This window comes from Lepisma saccharinum, chromosome 27 (genome assembly GCF_977018435.1).
Source record: "Lepisma saccharinum chromosome 27, izLepSacc3.1, whole genome shotgun sequence".
In the NCBI taxonomy this organism is placed as follows: Eukaryota; Metazoa; Arthropoda; class Insecta; order Zygentoma; family Lepismatidae; genus Lepisma; species Lepisma saccharinum.
Genome location: NC_139255.1, coordinates 35,216,746 through 35,236,090, shown reverse-complemented (window position 1 = coordinate 35,236,090; position 19,345 = coordinate 35,216,746). Strand labels below are relative to the sequence as shown.

Sequence of the window (19,345 nt, the reverse complement as noted above, 5' to 3'; positions counted from 1 at the left end):
GTATTCCCTGTCTTATCCTTGATAGTATTTACACACAGGTCTTTCAGCTGAAATAGAGCATATCTTTCGTTTCTAGATATCATGAATTGAGTGAAACCTCCTTTTTTTCAGACTGTATACCAAACCAGTACTTTTTTTGAGTTGAGAATACAAACTGATAATTGCGTTTCTGTTAATCGATATTATAAATATGCACAAACAGACGATCATTTACAAATATACGACAGTATTTTTTAGTAGCTTTTATGATGATACATAATTTTGGCTCATGTTGCCCTAGAAAACCAAGTTTGGAGTACCTGAATCTCTTTCTTAGGAATGTTTACATCCTAGCATAGTAGAAATTTCACTTAGCCCTTTGAAATTATTGATTTCATAATTTACATACATTTGGAGACATTATTAATGGCGATCAGACTGAAAAATGATAATGTTTGAGCTAAACTAAGCAATAAAAAATGAAGGCTAATTCTTATTGAAAAAATCATGATTTACAAAAACTAAAATGAATTTTATATAATTATATGCACTACTGGGTTGAATTCTGTAGAGAGCCAGTTTCCAATTGTTATCCATTAAGAATAGCTGTAAATAATATGCAGATGACGTATTGTGAAATATGACATAATTCTTAAATGTATTCTTTATTATACGTGAATAGCACTAATGATAGGATCAACATGAATTAGTCCCTGTTTTGTCAGTACTTTATGGAAGACAACCTGTTTCTTCAGGTTTAATCAACAGAAACTTCCACTCATTGTAGTACAGTATCATTGCTAATTCTTGGCTCATAGTGTAGAAATGCCACATTATTACACACAGTGTGGTTAGAAAATATTCTTGAAGCAGCAACAGTAATACACTTTGGTCACAAAAGCAATTCAATACTGAAGCAAACATGAAAATATAATTTGTGACCTTGATCACGGATAAATGACAACGGCAAGGCAACAGTCTAGATACGAGCCAAAACAGATACCAGCCATCTTATGTTCTGGAGATTATGTTGACCCCTTTTTAAAACTGCATCATTAGCAATTCAGTAGGAATTAACAAGGTCAGTGAATAAACTTGGATCACCCGCGATTCTTCTTAGCTATACAAATGCCCAACCTTTAAGCACTTAACCCTTCCGAAATGAAAACAGTTCTTACAAAATTGCTCTCTATGAAAAATCTCTCTACATGTAATCATATGCTGTGCCCAATGTTTTAATACAAAAGAACTGCATGTTAGGAAAGTGTACCATCCTTTGGTATATGCATGAATATTTTAACTGTACATGAAATGATGCACCTTTTCAATAATCTTGAATAGTTTTGTTGCTCCCAAAGGGCGTTAACTATAAACAGGGAATTGCATGCAGCAGCGATAATACATTATTCAACAGTAGTTAACGAAACAATATTTACAAAAGTGTTGCAAGTATTTTAACACCAGAAAATAAAGTGTCCTGTACAGCCTTGAATATTATTCTGTTTCATTTAAATTAAAAAAAAATCGATAAATTTAACCCTTTCACTGCATAAACTCAGTGAAATAAAACTATCAAATGAATATTAACAATCTTTACATGCAACACACACACTCCTCTTTACATCATCTACTCCTGCCTGGTGTAAAGATGGCCATGTTTTTCAGAAATAACATAGAGCAGAGAACAACAAAACACAACACATGGAGAGTACCTGTAAGGCTTTAGTTTCAGGATAAGAGCATGGCAATTGCACCAGCACTATATTATTTTCTCTTTCATCATTTTTTTCAAAATTAGAGTTTGTGTTTAGATAAATTAAGATTCCTTCAGTCGCACTCGCGCAACAGGCACTGCTAAATATACAAACTCATTCAACATCACGCTGCCAGAATTTCGGAATCTCTTTGGAAACTATTATATTTTTATAATGTACAAGTATGTCACCAAGTCAATGGTGAACGGAAAAAATAAATAAAAAATATTCACAGCAACAGTTGGTTCATGTTTTTTTTTTAAATTTTCCCACGAATCTCTCTGGTCCATTGCTGCAGTTTCCTATCACAGGGCTTAGCTGCTTTGTCCAGCCGCACATCTGCCTCTTGCTAGCAAGTCTTGCATTTCCTCCATCTCAACAATCACTCGAATTTTGCTCTGGGGTGGACTTCTTGCTTCGAGTTATCCGATCTAATTCTGCAGCGGCGTCAGACCTCATTGCAGCTTTATCGACTGTAAAGAAATAACTCTCGTAATGCATGCGCAGACTGATGCATGGTAAATCATGCCCTTTTTTTCTCATATAAATCAAATAAGGGCTTAGTGTTATGGTTATTACTACTAAGCACTGGAAGTTCTTCTCTCTTGCTAGAACTACAGTTAAGATTCATTGTAATTGAAATAAAGATGTAAAAGTACGAAGGCATCTAAGAAAAACCTTCTTGTTCGCTTATATAAATTTTGTCATACACAACATTAATAGAAATAAAATGTATATTTATTTCTGCTATTTAGCATCACATTTTTGCCACTTTTTGGCTAACTGCAATGATGAAAATGGGTGATTAGGTAAAATTGATGCAAGTACAACCACAAGGAAAACACTTGTCCAGACAGACACGAAACTGAACTTTGGTAGCAAGGTTGAAAGCAAATATCTTAATATGCTCAACCAATGAATCAGCTACCAATATAATGGAATCCATATTTATCTAAATTAATTTACAAACTTATTATGTTTGACAGACCCTCCCCCAACCCCTTTTTTTTTTTTAGATTTTTGTAACACACTGTCTTCATCAGGAACAAGAATATATTTCATACCAGCTCCCCAGAACTTTTCAAAAATATCACTATCAAGATATGTACTTACATGGCAGGTCAATTCACTCTAAAAAAATTATACTGCCTAGTCATGTAAGTTATATTTTAACAATTATTAGCTAGGCAAGTTTTTGCAAGTTAAATGCAGTACAGTGGTCTCATATTCGTGCAACGTGTTTTCTTGTAACATTAACTTCATTCCTTTTCATAAACCTGTAAAAACTTTCTGCCAGTCTCAATGTAAAATATTTTAAAACATTTATAATTCATAACCAAAATTTTTACAGAATTGGACCTTTGCCACACCAGCGCATAAAATATTAGGGATGGGACAGATTAATTGGTATTCCATCAGTATTGGCTGATATAGGCATTGTATTGGTAAAATTACCTATCTGTACTTTATCAGTATCAGCAAAATTTCATATCAGTCACCTTGTAATCAAGGGGTTCCGTCCCGGGTTCTATACCCAGTGGAGGCACATAGTGGTTTGGATCCCACTTTAAACTGTAGGTCCAGTCCCGATTAGCCTTACTGTCCATAAAGTGGACTTAAAACACCAAATCAATCAATCAATCAATCAATCAATCAAAATTTCATATCGGCCCATCTCTATAAATATATAAATCTTACAATAAGTGTCCTGCCTTCATCCTGCCATGAATACTTTTGCAGTAAGACCGAGCCTGATGCTTACTTGCTATTGTAGAATGATCATATTGAATTATTCAAAATTAATTACCAAATAATGCAACATTTTATAAATCACATATATCGCTTTATTTTTACATACTATGCAAGAACATTCATGTCAATTCTCCTTATAGTCGATATTTTCAACCAAGGTTACAAGACTGCAATAACAGATTTGATAAATTAGTTTAACCATGAATGTAAATACTGTACTTACTTGAGTACCCTGACTCCTTAAATAAGCTGTACAGTCAATGCAAGTTGTATACAGGGTGCAGCAACAAAGGCTGACAGTTTTTAATTAGAAATAAAAACAAAACTCTTTTATGTAACAGTCAATATAATATGTTCTATTACATCTCAAAGCATTTTAGGTAAGTAGCATGAATAGCAGTTTCTTGACAAGAACAGTTCATTTTTTGAATAACTTCTCAAAACTAGAATCCTGAACTAGTTTGATGTTCTCGGGAGTGCACACCTTATGATGTCCACCAGACGTTCTTTTCATTGCTGATGCAGTCTCCTTCAAGTTCCTTACCCATACTAAAATGGTATTGTGACTGGGAACATGTGGATTACGGTGAAAGTAAAGTGCCGACGGAAGGCATGCTGCGTTGCCACCATACATTTATTATGAAAAATGTCTCAACCACAAAAGCATGGAGTTGTGCCTACCACTGCTCCATGCTGATTGACATGCTTGAGATAACAGCTGAATGTCGTTACTTTGCACAATTTCCGTTCAGTGTTCGATTTAATTTGATTTGCTTTATTTTACTTCGCCTTTTGTGCCACTTTTGGCTAATTTGCGAAGATGGGATGAGTGATGTTATGATGAAATTGATGAATGGACACTCACAAACATCCATTCCCAGGTCAGGATTCGAACCCGGGACCCCTGGCGTCATATCGCGATGTGCTAACCACTCCACCACAGGGGCCGGCCAGTGTTGATTAAGAAAACGTTAGATTCAGAAGCCGCACCTCACAGGTCTACTATTAAAAAATGAACTGTCCTTGTCAAGAAACTGCTGTTCATGCTACTTACCTAAAATGCTTTGGGATGTGGTACAACATGTATTAAATTGACTTTGCTGCATGAAATAGTTTTGTTATTTGTAATTAAAAACCATCAGGTTCAGTATCCGTACACAGTACATAGACATGCTTCACAACCACCTGTTCATACAACACTTCCTATTTGCAATAACAGATAAGAATGCCCCTTCTGCAAGTTTAACTTGCACATCAGGAAGTTGATGCAAAGAAGTTGTCTTCTCACGTTATTTCTTTAAAAGAAAGATTCTTTACTCCCTTTACTTTTTACTTCAGCTTTACAAAATTCAGACAGGAAGGTAGAAGGCACAACAATAGACTAAAATTACACGGCGTAACTGTTAGCATATGTACATGTCGTACACATACTAGGGAATGATGAACATGCAATTAAGAATAATTTTAGAAGCAGCAAAAGAGATGTCTGGAAATTAGCAAAGAGAAAATAAATACAGCGCATGCTTACAGGACAAAAACCACGTGTTAGGTAATAGGCAAAACCTAATTATACAGGGTGTCCGACAAATTCAACACCATAGACGAAATCACAAAAGCTACCTCTCTTTTATTTAAGGTGAATCATGCTGATGCAGGACGAATATATTGAGCTCATTTTGCTGTGAACAAGAGGGTTGGTCACAGACAGCGGTGGCTGACATCATATGGGCAGAGCTGTGAGGGAGGCAAAGCTGGAGAAGTTCAAGGCAATAGAATTAGTAAACGGTTTGCCACAATCTGGACATTCATCTGCCCCCCCCCCCCCCAAAGAAAATATCGTGAACCGGTTGTGGGAAAGTTCCACACCACTCCAAAAAAAAGTCCCTATGTCGGACAAGTAAGGAATTAAACATACTAGGGATGGGACCGATTAATCGGTACTCTATCGGTATTGGCCGACATAGGCACATCAGTTTATGATTATTGGTAAAATTACAGATTATTTTACCCATCCGATATATCAATAAATATCTGATAAATTAGTGCAAAATTCTGCCATTTTGTTGTAATTTTTATTGATAATCTCCATGCTCTACTTTCTAAAAAATAAATGTCTAAATATGCAACTTCTTTTGCACTGCAGTCACCTTGAAACAATTTATTGAGGAGGTCAATGAACCTTTCAGGTTCTTCAAGGACCATTTCTAATTTTATATTGGATCGGTAGAATATTGGTTATCAGTATCAGTACATTTTATATAGGTACTTTATCGGTATCAGCCCAACCCTAAAAACATAGCAAAAAGCACCATCCATGATATCCTCTAAAGGGAGAATTTCCATCCATAAAAGCTCCCAAGTTTTGCACCATCTGTCTGAAGATTATCAGGACCGTAGGATGGAAATGTGCGTGTGGTTCCTTGATGAGATAGAGATGACAGGTACCTCACGAAAGTGCTATTCTCGGATGAGGCAAACTTGTATGTAAACTGAGAAGTGAACAAACAGAATGGAGCAATGGAGGTAAAGAGCAAGGAACACAGAGCATCATGGTATGGTGCAGTATCTGGAACGGTCACATCATTGGACCTTTCTTCCTTCATGGAAAGGTGAATGCAGAAATGTATCTCAAGATGTTGGGAGATCGGCTTATGCAGGAATTAGATCTGCTAGGTGAAAGACCAGAATGGTTCCTTCACGATGGTGCTCCACCACATTATGCCACACTTTGTGTGGGATTGGCTCAACGAAACCTTCCCCGATTGGTGGATAGGATGCATAGAGTGGTCTCCCAGGTTGCCTGACATAAATCCACTTGAATTTACTTTGTGAGGTTATCTCAAGCAACAGGTATACAAAGTGAACATTCGTGATCTGCAACATCTAGATCAAGGAATAGTGTCTTGAAATCATGACCAATATACTACAACACATTGGAAATAACATGAAGTTCCGCCTCCAAACATGTTTAGAACTCTGAGGCGGTCATATTGAACAAGTTCTATGATTTAGTCTATGATGCAGGACTTTTGTACACCCTGTAGATTCATTTGACAGTTTCTAAATTCAAATACATAGCAGTAACATTAACGAAATATAATAATATTGAATTAGAAATTAAAAGACTTAATTCAGGTAATGCATGTTACTTTTCTATTCATAATTTTTTATCTTCTTATCAAATAATATACAAGTAATAATATACAAAACAATAATAATAATAATAATAATAATCCTTAGCACGACAGCCCATGAAGGGCCTTGGCTTACCTACCGACTGCCGGTCTCCCTCCCACACTTTCCTTCGTCACCTCTAAGCGTGGAGATCTTCAACCAGTATTGGAATAGTCGGGGGGTCGGCCCGACGTATCCCCAGCCGTTATAGTAGGTCGTCTCGACCGGATTACGCTCACTCACTCGGAGCTCCCCAATTTCCTCACGATGGTGGGTTGCCACCGGCCCTACACGTAGGTCGAATAAATTCCGACCAGAGCCGGATTCGAACCTACATCGTCCCGCAGCGAACGATCTCAAGACGAGTGAACGCCTTAACCCGCTCGACTACGGAGGAGGACATACAAAACAATAATTATGCCTATATTCCGTATGGATGTGAAACATACTCCCTTACATTAAAAGAGGAATATAAATTGAGATTTTTGAACATAAAATTTTAAATATAATGGGACATAAAAGAGAAGAGCGGAGAAGGTTACACAAATACCAAACTGCATATCATCCTCTGATATTATTACAATAATTAAATCAAGAAGACTGGTGGGAAGGCCATGGGATAGGATACTTTATTTACATGGTTCTTTTTGTCTTTTTGGGAAACCCGATGGTAAAGAGGCCTGTGGGAAGGCCAAGACTAATATGAAATGACAAAATTACGATAGACCTCAAAGAAATTGATAAGGATGGTCACAAGTGGATTGTTCTTGCCCAAGTTAGAAACAGGAGGAAAACTTAGTTCCTGCGGTAATAAACCTTCAGGTTCACGATCCAGAGTGTGAATTATGGGAGCTGAGGCTAAGTCATTGCAACTATATTTTCTCTCAAAGTTAATGGTGGTACCACAATTTGATCGTATGTCCTGGATAATGTGGCACCTTTAGTATGTGAACACTAGATGGCAGTGTAATGAACGGTTATCATACAGATGGCAGTGGTAACTCAGTGTTCAGCCAACTGCCACCTCAGCGTAAACACCGTTTGTGTATGATAACAGCCGTACTTCAGAGGGGAAATGCCAGAGAATGCCACAGGGATCTGATGGAAACTGTGGGGAATAGTGTCCTACTGTAGTATGCACCTCTTTTGATCCTGTAAAGTGTGTATGCTTTCTGACTTGTAAACACATGTGGCATGATGGATGTTTTGCTCGCCTTCTCTATCCTACACCTGGTACACATGATCGACATTGTTCATACATTCCACAGTACCATAAACTGCCCCTTCCCTTTGTATTATTTTCCTGCTAGTTCCGCATTCTTTCAAAAAAAAAAAAAAAAAAATTTTACCATGTTACATGTTGGATTATCCATCCCAGACCAGCCTTAGACTCTTGAGTCCTAAGATCCTTTACCAGCACAAATGTCCTCCTTCAATTGACACAATTCTGCAGAAAATTCAAACTTTTTGCACAAATAACAATGCAGCTATACTTCTAGTTTCAAAAATTGTCCTTTGAAGTCCCGTAATTGCATCATGTCTTAAGAAGCATCTCAATCGCTTCTCCCTCCAGTCTTTAATATGGCTATCGTTCCAATAAACTTTCAAACTGCACCGTGAATTACAGATTTTCTACATTTCTTTAAAAGTACACACTTTGGAGGTTGAATGACTACAGAACTGACGTAAGTATCAATCTGCCTGCCTATCTCCTCAGCAGTTTGTGCCGATGTCTGTTATCAAGATCCTAATAATTTCACTTGAAAAACAGAGCGAGATCGACTTTCTTTCAATAGGTCTCATTACACAGTTTCTAAGGATTTAGAACTATTAGAATTCTATTGAAAACAGTAGAAGTGGGTGATGACGAAACAATAATTATTATTCAGCAAGACAACTTGTAATTAAACCAAAACACCTTTTATTATTTTAAGTTTGTTTTAAATGGACAGTAAGGCTAATTGGAACTGGACCTACAGTTTAAAGTGGGATCCGAACCACTTGTGCCTGAACTGGGTATTGGAGCTGGGACCCCTTAATTACAAGGTGATGACATTACCACTATGCCATCGGGGAGGCCCTTTCCCTTCATATGTGAATTATAATATAAATAAAACACCCTCCATTCCTTTCCCACGGAAACTTTAGAGTATAATGGGCTCATACTATACAGAATAAATAATATTTACATTTGGTTATGAGCTCTAAACTCATTCTTCAAACACATTTTAGAAAAGAAAATCATACAGGGTACTCAAGTAAATGCAATAAACATAGTAAAATATGTGGAAATGAAAACACACACATATAATGCATACATATCTCATTTATAATTTTTTTTTTTAACTATTATCATTATTATTACCTGTTGGTTTTACTGCTGGATTTGCAGCACCTGTTTTCTTGTGCAGCAGCGAGTTGAAGAAATTAGCCAGCACCCCTTCAGTATTTGCTCCTCCTGGCTGCTTTGTTGCATCAATCTGCAATGAAAATTCCATATTACACTAAAATTAAACACAAAACACTTCACTGATATAGTAGTTCTGCCTTCAATTAGAACATTACATTTTTTACACAACCAATTCCATAAAGAATAAATCATGTCATGTGCCAACATGATTTTTTTTTTTTTTTTACATTCTGCTTGTCTATGTTTCTGGCACATATATCTGTTTTTAACACAACATCCTGACTGTTTTAAATAGTATTACGTAAGAAAAACAGTTTGGCATTAAAGTAATAACATGCTAATACAGAGAAACTAGTACTCACTTTATCCGAGAAACTTTTTTCTTTGTTCTATTAATTTCGGAGGACACTGTCACCAAACATGCTAATTTTTGACATGTCCTCTTTCTTCATTTAGTGCACATTTTTCTTTCATCAGGAAAGTTAACTGGAGAGTTGGATTGGGGTTAGTTTGTGGGTCAGTTCTGAAGGGGGTTAAGAATATTTTAAAGCTAAACTCTGGTACACTTATGAGGCATAGTGGCAATGTAATACCCACAACTAACACTTGTAACTATTCTGAACAATTTTAAAATGCTGGAATCTTCAAGTATCCTTATAGGCAAGAAAATCAGTAAGTTATGAACAGATCTCAACATCAGAATTGAATAAAAGCTGTATCGTGTAAGTCCTAATTAGAATAGAAAAAGTCTAGATATTCATTATTTGTAGCTGCATTAAGGCTCGACTAGACCTTTAGCAGCAGTAAGGGTGATTTTTTTTCAAATTTTCATCTCCATTCGAAAAACCACTGTGATATTCCAAAATCTGAAAAACTACATCAGCTTAGAATTATTTCTAGAGCATGGACGTGAATTTTCGTGTAGTTTTCTTTCACTGTTGTCTAGATATTATCAATAGTTTCGTGATTACATAAGTCTATTAAACTATTGATAATAAACATTTTGAGGTTTTTAATTTGGTCTCCTGAAAAACATAAAATTGAAGTTCCAATGCATTAGCACCTCAAACAATGCCACATTAAATAAAATGATTGATTTGGTTTATTTTACTTAATTTTTCTCCCCCTGTTGGCTAACCGTGAAGATGAGGATAAGTAAGCATATGATGGAATTTATGAAGGGACACTCACACATAACACCCATACTAAGGCTGTGATTCGAACCCGGCACCTCTGTCATCGTAGCACACTGTGGTAATCACTCTGCCACAGAGGCCCACATTGAAAAAATAAGATACACCATTAATATATGTGGAAATGTAGGTTTTTCTATTGGAATGGTTACGTTACCTTCTTTGGTGATACAAGTTGGTTCTGTACCCTGGGTGACCCTTGGTTTTGCCTGTCTGCAGATTTCTGAACTCCAGGTGGAGTTCGAAGGGGAGATTCTTGCCGGGCAGTGGCCGTTGTGCCCTGTTGCAGAAGTTGCAGCTGCCTCCCGAGGAAAGTCTGCTCTTCTTCTGCTTGCGTCTCGGTTTCTCTGGTCACTGGCTGCAATAAAATTTAACATTACATTTAAGCTGTACATGCAGTGTGATGAAAATCAAATGGTCAGTGTGTAGTAATTACTAAGTTTTAAATACTATTTCACTGTACTCGGAGACCTTTCATATATATACAAGGGTCGTTCAAGGTTGGATTGACCAAGACTTAGTTCTATAGAGGAAATGGAAAGTTCGACATGCACCAAACTACATCAGTTTTTCAAAGTTATCCGTATGCATCCAGGCACGGTTAACACCATTGCAGAAGTCCACTGATTCCTTTCGCATCAAAAGACCTGGCATGTTGTCATACCTACTGCAGAACATCTTTCTTCAGTGCTTCATCTGTCTTTAATTTCTTCCTTCCCAGACGCAATTTAAGGGGCCCAAAATAATGACGGGGATTGGGGGCTGAGTCCAGACTGTATGGCCATGGTGTACAACCTTACAGTGTAGTTTAACCATAGTTGTTGCTGTCAAAGGGCAATTCATGGTGAAGAATGACATCCATGGTCTTTTCATGTGACCCTTTTCTCAAAAAAAATCACATGAATAACACTTTGCATGTCCAAGATGACAGGGTCTTTTCAACATACGGTTGAACTTTGCTTTTCTTGAGTGAGTTAACCCTCATGTTATTACTAGATGCTCCTCCATTTGGTCTCTGGGGTGAAATGGCACATCCATGTTTCGTCACATGTGATGCTTGACTGCAAAAATTACATCAACTTCAGCTCAAAACAGATACTGGAGATCTTCACACATAATCACGCCTGATCAAACACCAGATGTGAAGGAACCCATCTTGCAAAGACTTTGCAGGTAAATGCTCGTGAATATCATCTCCACATTGTCGACACTGATAGCCACCTAAGCCAAGCTTCAGGTCAACTTTGCAGCAGGTTTTCGCATATGTAGATCCAAACGAACGCGCAGAATATAGTTCCACTGAGACGGGTTCATTTCCGACACAACTGCATCCTTGCAAGAAAACCGGTATATAATTTGTAAAATACAGACAAAATAATACATCCGTTAGCAGATATGTACTTGATCGGTTGCAATCACTGTGCAGACGAACTAGGATCCGCAGATTCGCCAACTGGATTTTGTACTGGGCTGAAGAATCACTGAAGATCAAGAGCGAGTCGAGCAAGACTGAATACGTTGCAGAGCATGTGGAATCTGCGATACCAGTGTTGCACATCCCACTATTTTAACCCTATGTTTATTGTGATTGATTAATAATGATGCTATACAGCGGCGAGAATGGCTGAATCGAGGTCTCCTGTTAAGCGTGCAGTTTTACCCGAGTGTTATTTTGGGCTTCATGCGAAGGAAAAAGCTCCTCAAATCAAGCAAGTTGTTTTAAATGCATAATCCTCCTTACAACAACATGATCAAAGTAAAACAAGGCGTGAGGTGATTTGCCGTCAATGTGCGCACAAACTTTATCACGGGTGCTGAATGATTTGAGATTTATGATTCATCATCTCTGTATACAGGAAACCAGGCTCAGGAACCCAGTACATCCATGCAAAATCCAATCCCCCCCCCAAAAAAAACAACAACAACAACAAAACTTAAGTATGGATGAACTTCTACAGAAGAGCCTTCGCACACAGCTGCACAGAAGAAAACCTCCGTGATGAAATAGCATGCATCACTAAAATTGGACTAAGCAACGGTTACACCTAGAGCCAGCTAACTATCCATGTGATGTGCAAAAGCAGAAGCCCAGCTCAGACACCCATGAGACAGAGAGAACTCGAACCAAAATCCCAAACCCAAATGAATATCTTTTCCATACCACCCCACCACATCACGCAAATTATACAAGGTTCTCAAACCCTTCAACATCAGACTGGCACACAAATCGGAGGAGCCCTACCCAACCTTGCATCCCCTGGCATCGACAAGGTCACATGCCAATGCCAGCTACATCAGCAGAACCATGTGCACTGTTCAAGAATTACTGATGAACACATACATAAAAGATGCCAAAAAAGATACCATGATCAGGCATTTCACAGCACCTCCACACCACAAACCAATCCTCCTCCTACACATTCATACTATGACCAATCAAGGATTGGGCATACATCCACAAATACAAACTAAACACCACACTACTCCACTCAAGTACACGACTCATTGCTACCATGGCCATTTTGTTTATTATTGCAACAAGCAGAAATCAAAAGTAATGCCCAAAGACCATGAGAACCAGCTTAAAATCAAGTAAAAGCTGCAATTCTCAGCAAAATAAGTCATTAATACCATGCAAAAGACATTTTTCATGCATACTGTTTGACCAGCGATCCGAGAGCTCTCGAGTTTTCTGCGCATGACCGAAGTAGCCGAGTCTGGTCGTAAATTGGGGGAGTTTGCGGAGGTGCTTCTCTGAAACGCGAGCAGCGTGAGTGTCACGTGGGGAAAGAAAGCAATGTTGCCAACCGGAGAATATTGACGCAAGATATTGGAAGTGCTCTGGCCGTGGAGAGGCATCTTTGCAAATGCTGATTTGAACATAGCGCAAGTTCGGCATCTTTGACCCAACCTCAGAGGAAGCCGACCGGACCCGTATTGGGTTTCGGGCCACCACCATGGGGGTCTGGAAGGTGGGGGAAAGGGGGGGGGGCATGAAAAATGAAAGTCAACCAAAAATTATGTATTTCACACATATAATTTCATTTTAGCCACAATAATATGTGTTAATTATTGCATGATCACCATAAATTCAAATTTAAGCAATGTTTTTTTTATGGAACTGCACTATTTTTGGAGAAAATGTGCCTTGTTTGCCCCACTGGAAAAAAATACCTTGTATAAGTGAAACTGCAATTCTTTACCCTACTATCCTTCTATTTTAAATTGTAAGAAGGACAAACGACATGATTGTGATACAAAACAAGTCCTTGTCACAATCCTTTACTTCTGTGCATGTCCTTCAGTTTTGATACTTATGTTCTGTGGATAAGCATCCTCGCAGATTGGTAACACTGTTCAACGTGCAACCCCGAAGTGCGTTCTCCCGCCTGCCTACCTCTCACAAACTTCCCCTTTTTCTTGGCACTTTGCCAACTGGAGCTCATGGATCGCTGGTCAAACAGTAAGCACCATATACTCTAACTTATATATTAGACGAAATTTTTATTTGTTCACATGTTTTCAAGATAACATTTGTGCAGGTGCAAAATAACCCCCTTATCTTGAAAAGACCATTCCTCTAAGACAGCTAGCATAAATATGCCTAAAAAAATTCTAAAAACCAATGTTTTTTTGATAAATACATCAGGGGACTTAAAAAGTCACTGTTTAAGCCTGACACCAGGTGGCCAGACTTGTAACTACTGATCCAAGCTACATGTGACCTCAGCCAGCCAATGGGAGGCATCCCCAACTATGACGTCATGAGGAAAGTAGCAAGTTTCTTCATTATGGTGCGAGTTTGTCTCTCGCACTCTATTGTGTGTTACATTTCGATCAAGCAAGGTCTCGAGCAACAAGTATGCCGTTTTTGATATACGCAAGAGGGCACAATGGCCCCGAACTTCCTATTAACTGGCGTTATAGTGAAACAAGGTCCCTTGAGCACCTACTATAGGCCAACAGTGCAGAAAGCAGTAGGAAAATCTATCAATGCACAAAAATCTGGACTCGGGTATGCTAAAAAGTGCTTAATTGGGAAAATGCGTAGTTTACGAATCCCGATCACCTTGCATATAGCCATGGGGTTGTGTTAGCTGGACTGGTGGATACATGGTGAAGTCAATCCACATTTATCCAAGCCTGCAGGAGACATCCAACACCTACAACTCCCATAACAGTCAGGAGAGGTTGTAGGATGTCCAGAAACATGCGTTTGTGTGCTGCCAAAGTCCGTTTCCCCCCTAAACATGAGCCGTTGCCAAGCTTAGTGAGTGTTGTGGTGAAACAAAGGCCCCAGTTAAGGTAAATGGTTCCTTTCTGCATTCGTCGGCTGGTTTCCCGATTTTGTAAGTATGAAAGTGTCATTTTGTGTAAGTGTTGCAATTATAAAAAGTGAATACATGTTTGTTTGTGCATGCGACATTTCCATAATGTTTGTTAATGGCCAATAAATATGTCAGTGCAATGAAAAAGGTCTAGTTTTCATTTCTGGGTACAAAATCTGCTAAGCTCTCCTTGACTACCAGTTGTACGGACTGAAAGTTCTTTTGGATACCAGCAGGTCTTCTGTAGAATACTCGCTGCTAATCGGAGAACACCACACATCACATGGTAGACGTGTGGCTGCGTAAAGTAGCCTGGGAGTTTTTTTTGCATTTTTGGTAACTGAAGATAAGTAGGTAACTGAACCAAGCAAATCCAGTTCAAACGCAAGTGTATAACTCCTGAAACCCATCGCAATACTTAACCCAACCGACTCTATCATAGAAAACACCATCAAGGAAACCCATGCCATCATCCAACAAAAACTAGCACTGAACCTGGATAATGGACAGGCACACCCGACTTGGCACTCCCGTCCTTCAAAAAATCCCAGACCATGAAAGGAAAAAATGCAGTAGCCCTGCTCGACCCCCACCACCCACGCAAAGACCAGGAATAACACCACACAATGCAGCAGACAGTCCAGCCCCAAACCAGCATCCGGCAACAGAAAGCACAGCAGATGACACAAGCCAGGAAAGACACACCAGCGTTGCCAAATGGGAGAAAATGCAAATACCATCTCCGCTCCAGACGGCGTACCCTTAGTGAATGAAGGCAATGAGCCTTCGAAATTATTCTGAAATAACTTTTCAATTGTGCAATGCTGAAACTAGAAATTTCACGTAGGTAAAAATAATGTCCCTACTTTTTTAGCTTGCTAAACACTGAACAATAATAAAAGTATCAACCTGAATATTGCTTACCTTCCTCGTTACTGGTTTAACAATGACATCTGTATAATAATCATCGGGTTTCATACTCTGCATGTTCTCATACAAAATACTGATTTTCTTCATATTATCCCAACCAGATGGTCTGCAAGACAATCAATATCTCACATAATTACACAAGTTTAAAAAATACAAAACAAACATATAAATTCTATATATCACCAAGTCAGAGTAAATAGAATAAATAATATGTCTCCCTTATGTTACACTCAAACACTGTGTTTATGCTACATTTCTTGCATCATTATTTAAGCATATGCCCTTGAAATTCTTGTTTTAACATCTTAAGCTACTTACATAACATATTTTATGATACACAATGTTGTGTGCTGAATGAACATACAGAAGAACCTCGACATTATGTTTTTCAGGGAAACAAGGTGAAAAACCTTAAAATGCAGGAAATTTAAAAATGTAAAACCTTGGAATGTAAATTTAAGGTTCTACTCTACTCTGTATTTTTCAATAACTGAATTGTAATTCAAAAATTCTAAAATGTTATCCTATGTTTTATAAATTTGCTTGTATCTTTAACTTATTGCCTAGTTTCAATCTTTTCTTGCAGGTTTACATATTGAAGACAGAATATATTTATATTGATATTCCTTTCAAATGGTCATGGTTTGGCAGAAATCAATAATAGTATTGGAATTGGTATTAATATGGTTTGCACAATAATATTTTAACATAGGTACAAAAGTAAGAATAATCCTCACATAAAAAATGTACTAAATGGGAACAAAGTGAGTAATACACAGTGCATCTACAAAGTTTTAAGACTGGCAATAATGTAACAAGATAAATGCTACAATGTGACATTTGGTGCATGTATTTCGTATACCTGCCGCAAAATTAGTTTGGTATTGATGTTTGGGAAGCACGTGGAGAAAGAGGGTCTACATTACTGCGGGAGGGTGGGTTGCTGGCATGCAAGCCAATCAAAATCGTCCCAGTGATTCACTCAAGCCCTGGTTACCTAGCAACAGAAAACATTTATCTCGGTGTTGCTGCTAATTGGGCGATTCTTCCTGCGATCAGTTTTTATGTTGTTGGGAGGGGACGTGTTGTTTGTTGCGTTGCTGTGATATTTTAACTGGCCCGTTTGTTTAGTGTTTATTGAATTTATAGTATTCTTTGTGGTATATAGAGTGTAGTTTTAGTGTGTTATTTGTTTTTACATAATTTTCTGTGTTCTGCTTGAGTATGTCTTGTGCTTGTGTGAAGAATGTCAAGCACAGGAGGCAATACTTGAGGAATTCCTCTCAAAGGCCAAACGCGGGAAAATGTTTGTTCTGTGCACAAATTTTTGAGCAAGAGAGAAACAATGGGGGTCCAATCATTTCTGTAAATAAAGTTCTGGACAGGACTGCTGCTGCTGTCGGCGTGTCTAAGAACACTATTGTTACCATAGGGAAAGAAGAATATAATGTGGTAGAAATAAATCAATGCGAGGCTTCAAAACTGGAAACCCCAGGAAAGAAGAGGAATATCAGTAAACGCGTGACAAATTTAGATAGCAGCAAGATGCTATTTGTCGCCATATTTACTCTTATTATAAGAGGAAAGTTCATCCCACTGTAGGGGAAACTGCGCGTTTCGTTGAAAGATTCGGGACTTTTTCAAGGTGGGATATAAGGACAGTCATAAAATCTCTGGGATTCTCATAAAAAAAAATTAATGGACGCAAAATAAAGTAAAGTATGGAGGCAAATGGGGATGTGGAGGTAGGACTCCACACATTCTCGACCTCGACCATATTATGGAGGTGATGCGGTGATGTGGTTCACCAACCGCCTTTACCCCAGGTACTCATTTGGGCTGTCGACTCCGGATTGATTGATTGATTCATTTGTTGTTTTAAGTCCACTTTATGCACGGGAAGGCTAATCGGGACTGGACCTACAGTTTATAGTGGGATCCGAACCACTGTGCCATGTGCCTCCACCGGGTATCGAACCCCTTGATTACAAAGCGATGACGTTACCACTACGCCATCGGGGAGGCCTGCTAAGGATATTTGAAAGAGTTTCCCAAACCACGTCGGGTCTCCCGCGTAAAATCAGATGCCTCACCAACTGGACTTTGTGCAATTCAGTTGCGGTATAATTGAAAGATGGGCAGACTTTAACGGCGACTTCGGAAAGAAATGATTATTGAAAGTGTATATATTCAATATTTTCAGAATGGATTGAAAAGGTAACCTGTAAACAATGCTCGTTTCGTTAATTCGTTCATGTTGTAAGGGAGATGGAAATAAAGAGAGAAAACAATAACACATTCATCATTGTCATCATCATTGTTATTCCGTTTTCCTTGGAAAACAATAACACATTTCATCATTGTTGTTCCTTTTCATAACACGTTTTCCTCTACACAGCGTCAGACGGCTGCACTGCGTATCATACCATACCGCATGATATGGCAACACCGTGACGCGTGTTCCTTCAGCTCTCAATACCAAACTAATTTTGCGGCAGTTTAGTGTCGCATGTAGCGAGTGTGTAGTGAAATACATGTCTGATTCGTGCAATTTTGAGCGAGTTACAGCTTTTATACTAGTGCAGTGTTTTGTTCCCTCATCATGCATTTGAAAATAGAACAACGAGTGGCGATTAAGTTTTGTGTAGAACTCGGTAAAAACCCCTTCAGAAACCATTGTAATGTTGAAAACTGCTTACGGCAATGACACCTTTTGTCAATCCAATGTTTTCATTTGGCATTGTGATGGTCAGGAAGATATGGCGGATGATCCCAGTGAGGGTCAGTCGAACTGGCGGTAATGTCGAAAAAGTTCGACAAAAACTGAATGAAAACCGGGCACAGTCACTGATGATGATTGCTGCTCTTGATTATTGCAGCTGTCTGTAGATCCATTTTGGAGCGCTTGCTAGAGAGATTACGGCAAGTGGAACCAGAGCTGCTTGAATCTGGTGCTTGGTTCCCGCAAAACGGCAATTATTGTCCAACAGTTTTTGGCACGGAAACAAGTGATTGTGTTAAAACATCCGCTTTATTCGCCAGAATTGGCATTGGCTGATGCCTGTTTATTCCCAAACTCAAATCCCACCTGAGGGGTCAATGTTTTGACACCATTTTGGAAATTGAAGAAGCTGTGACGAGGTACCTAAACACAATCCCAAAAGAAGATATCCGCAGGGGCATCCAGCAATTGTACAGCCATGTCACTAAGTGCGTACACTTAGGACGGATGTGCATCGAAAACTAACCAAGCATTATGACCAGTCTCACATATTTACACTTTCTATTCAGACAGTCTTAAAACTTTGTACACTCACTGTGTATACTCGACTGCTAATATTTTGATACATGAAACATGACACAAATGATAAAAAATTCAAAATTTTTGGAATGTGACACACTTGGTGTATTTACCCAAAGCAAAGTGCACAAATACTTACATGAGAACAGCATCCTTCTCAACTACTAATGCTGGTGTTCGAAATGGAAAATCATATATGCGATGGACTAGATACTTGTAGAGCAAGTCACAATTTTTATCCTCTTTCACCGATGTGTAAAAAAGCGCTGCTCCATATTGCAAACAAAATCTCCGAACCCACTGCTGGATAAAGTCAAAGTGCTCATCCCTGTAGTCAAAATCCTTCTCCAGCGTTGACATATAATCCGTCTAGAACAGAAATATATATTTTTATGACCTGGTGACAGCATGCCTGCTAACGCATCATGTGCGTGCATATATACAGGGTGAGTCATAAGTCTCCATACAAATGGTGACTATTTTTTTTTTCTTTTCAGGCAAGTGAACCAATGCAAAAGAGATGT

The 19,345-nt window shown here is 38.5% G+C and overlaps 1 protein-coding gene across 1 annotated transcript in view; it reads right to left on the bottom strand.

Moving 5' to 3' along the window:
• Positions 1-1,773: 1,773 nt before the first annotated feature.
• Dlic (dynein light intermediate chain) overlaps positions 1,774-19,345 on the bottom strand; it is a 28,902-nt gene continuing 11,330 nt past the window's right edge. The window contains exons 6-10 of the mRNA XM_083113374.1: positions 18,961-19,190; positions 15,515-15,626; positions 10,420-10,620; positions 9,025-9,139; positions 1,774-2,206 (exon numbers count right to left, since the gene is read on the bottom strand). Coding sequence (XP_082969500.1) covers positions 2,109-2,206; positions 9,025-9,139; positions 10,420-10,620; positions 15,515-15,626; positions 18,961-19,190 — 756 coding nt within the window. The 3' untranslated portion in view covers positions 1,774-2,108. The remainder of the gene's footprint in view (positions 2,207-9,024; positions 9,140-10,419; positions 10,621-15,514; positions 15,627-18,960; positions 19,191-19,345) is intronic.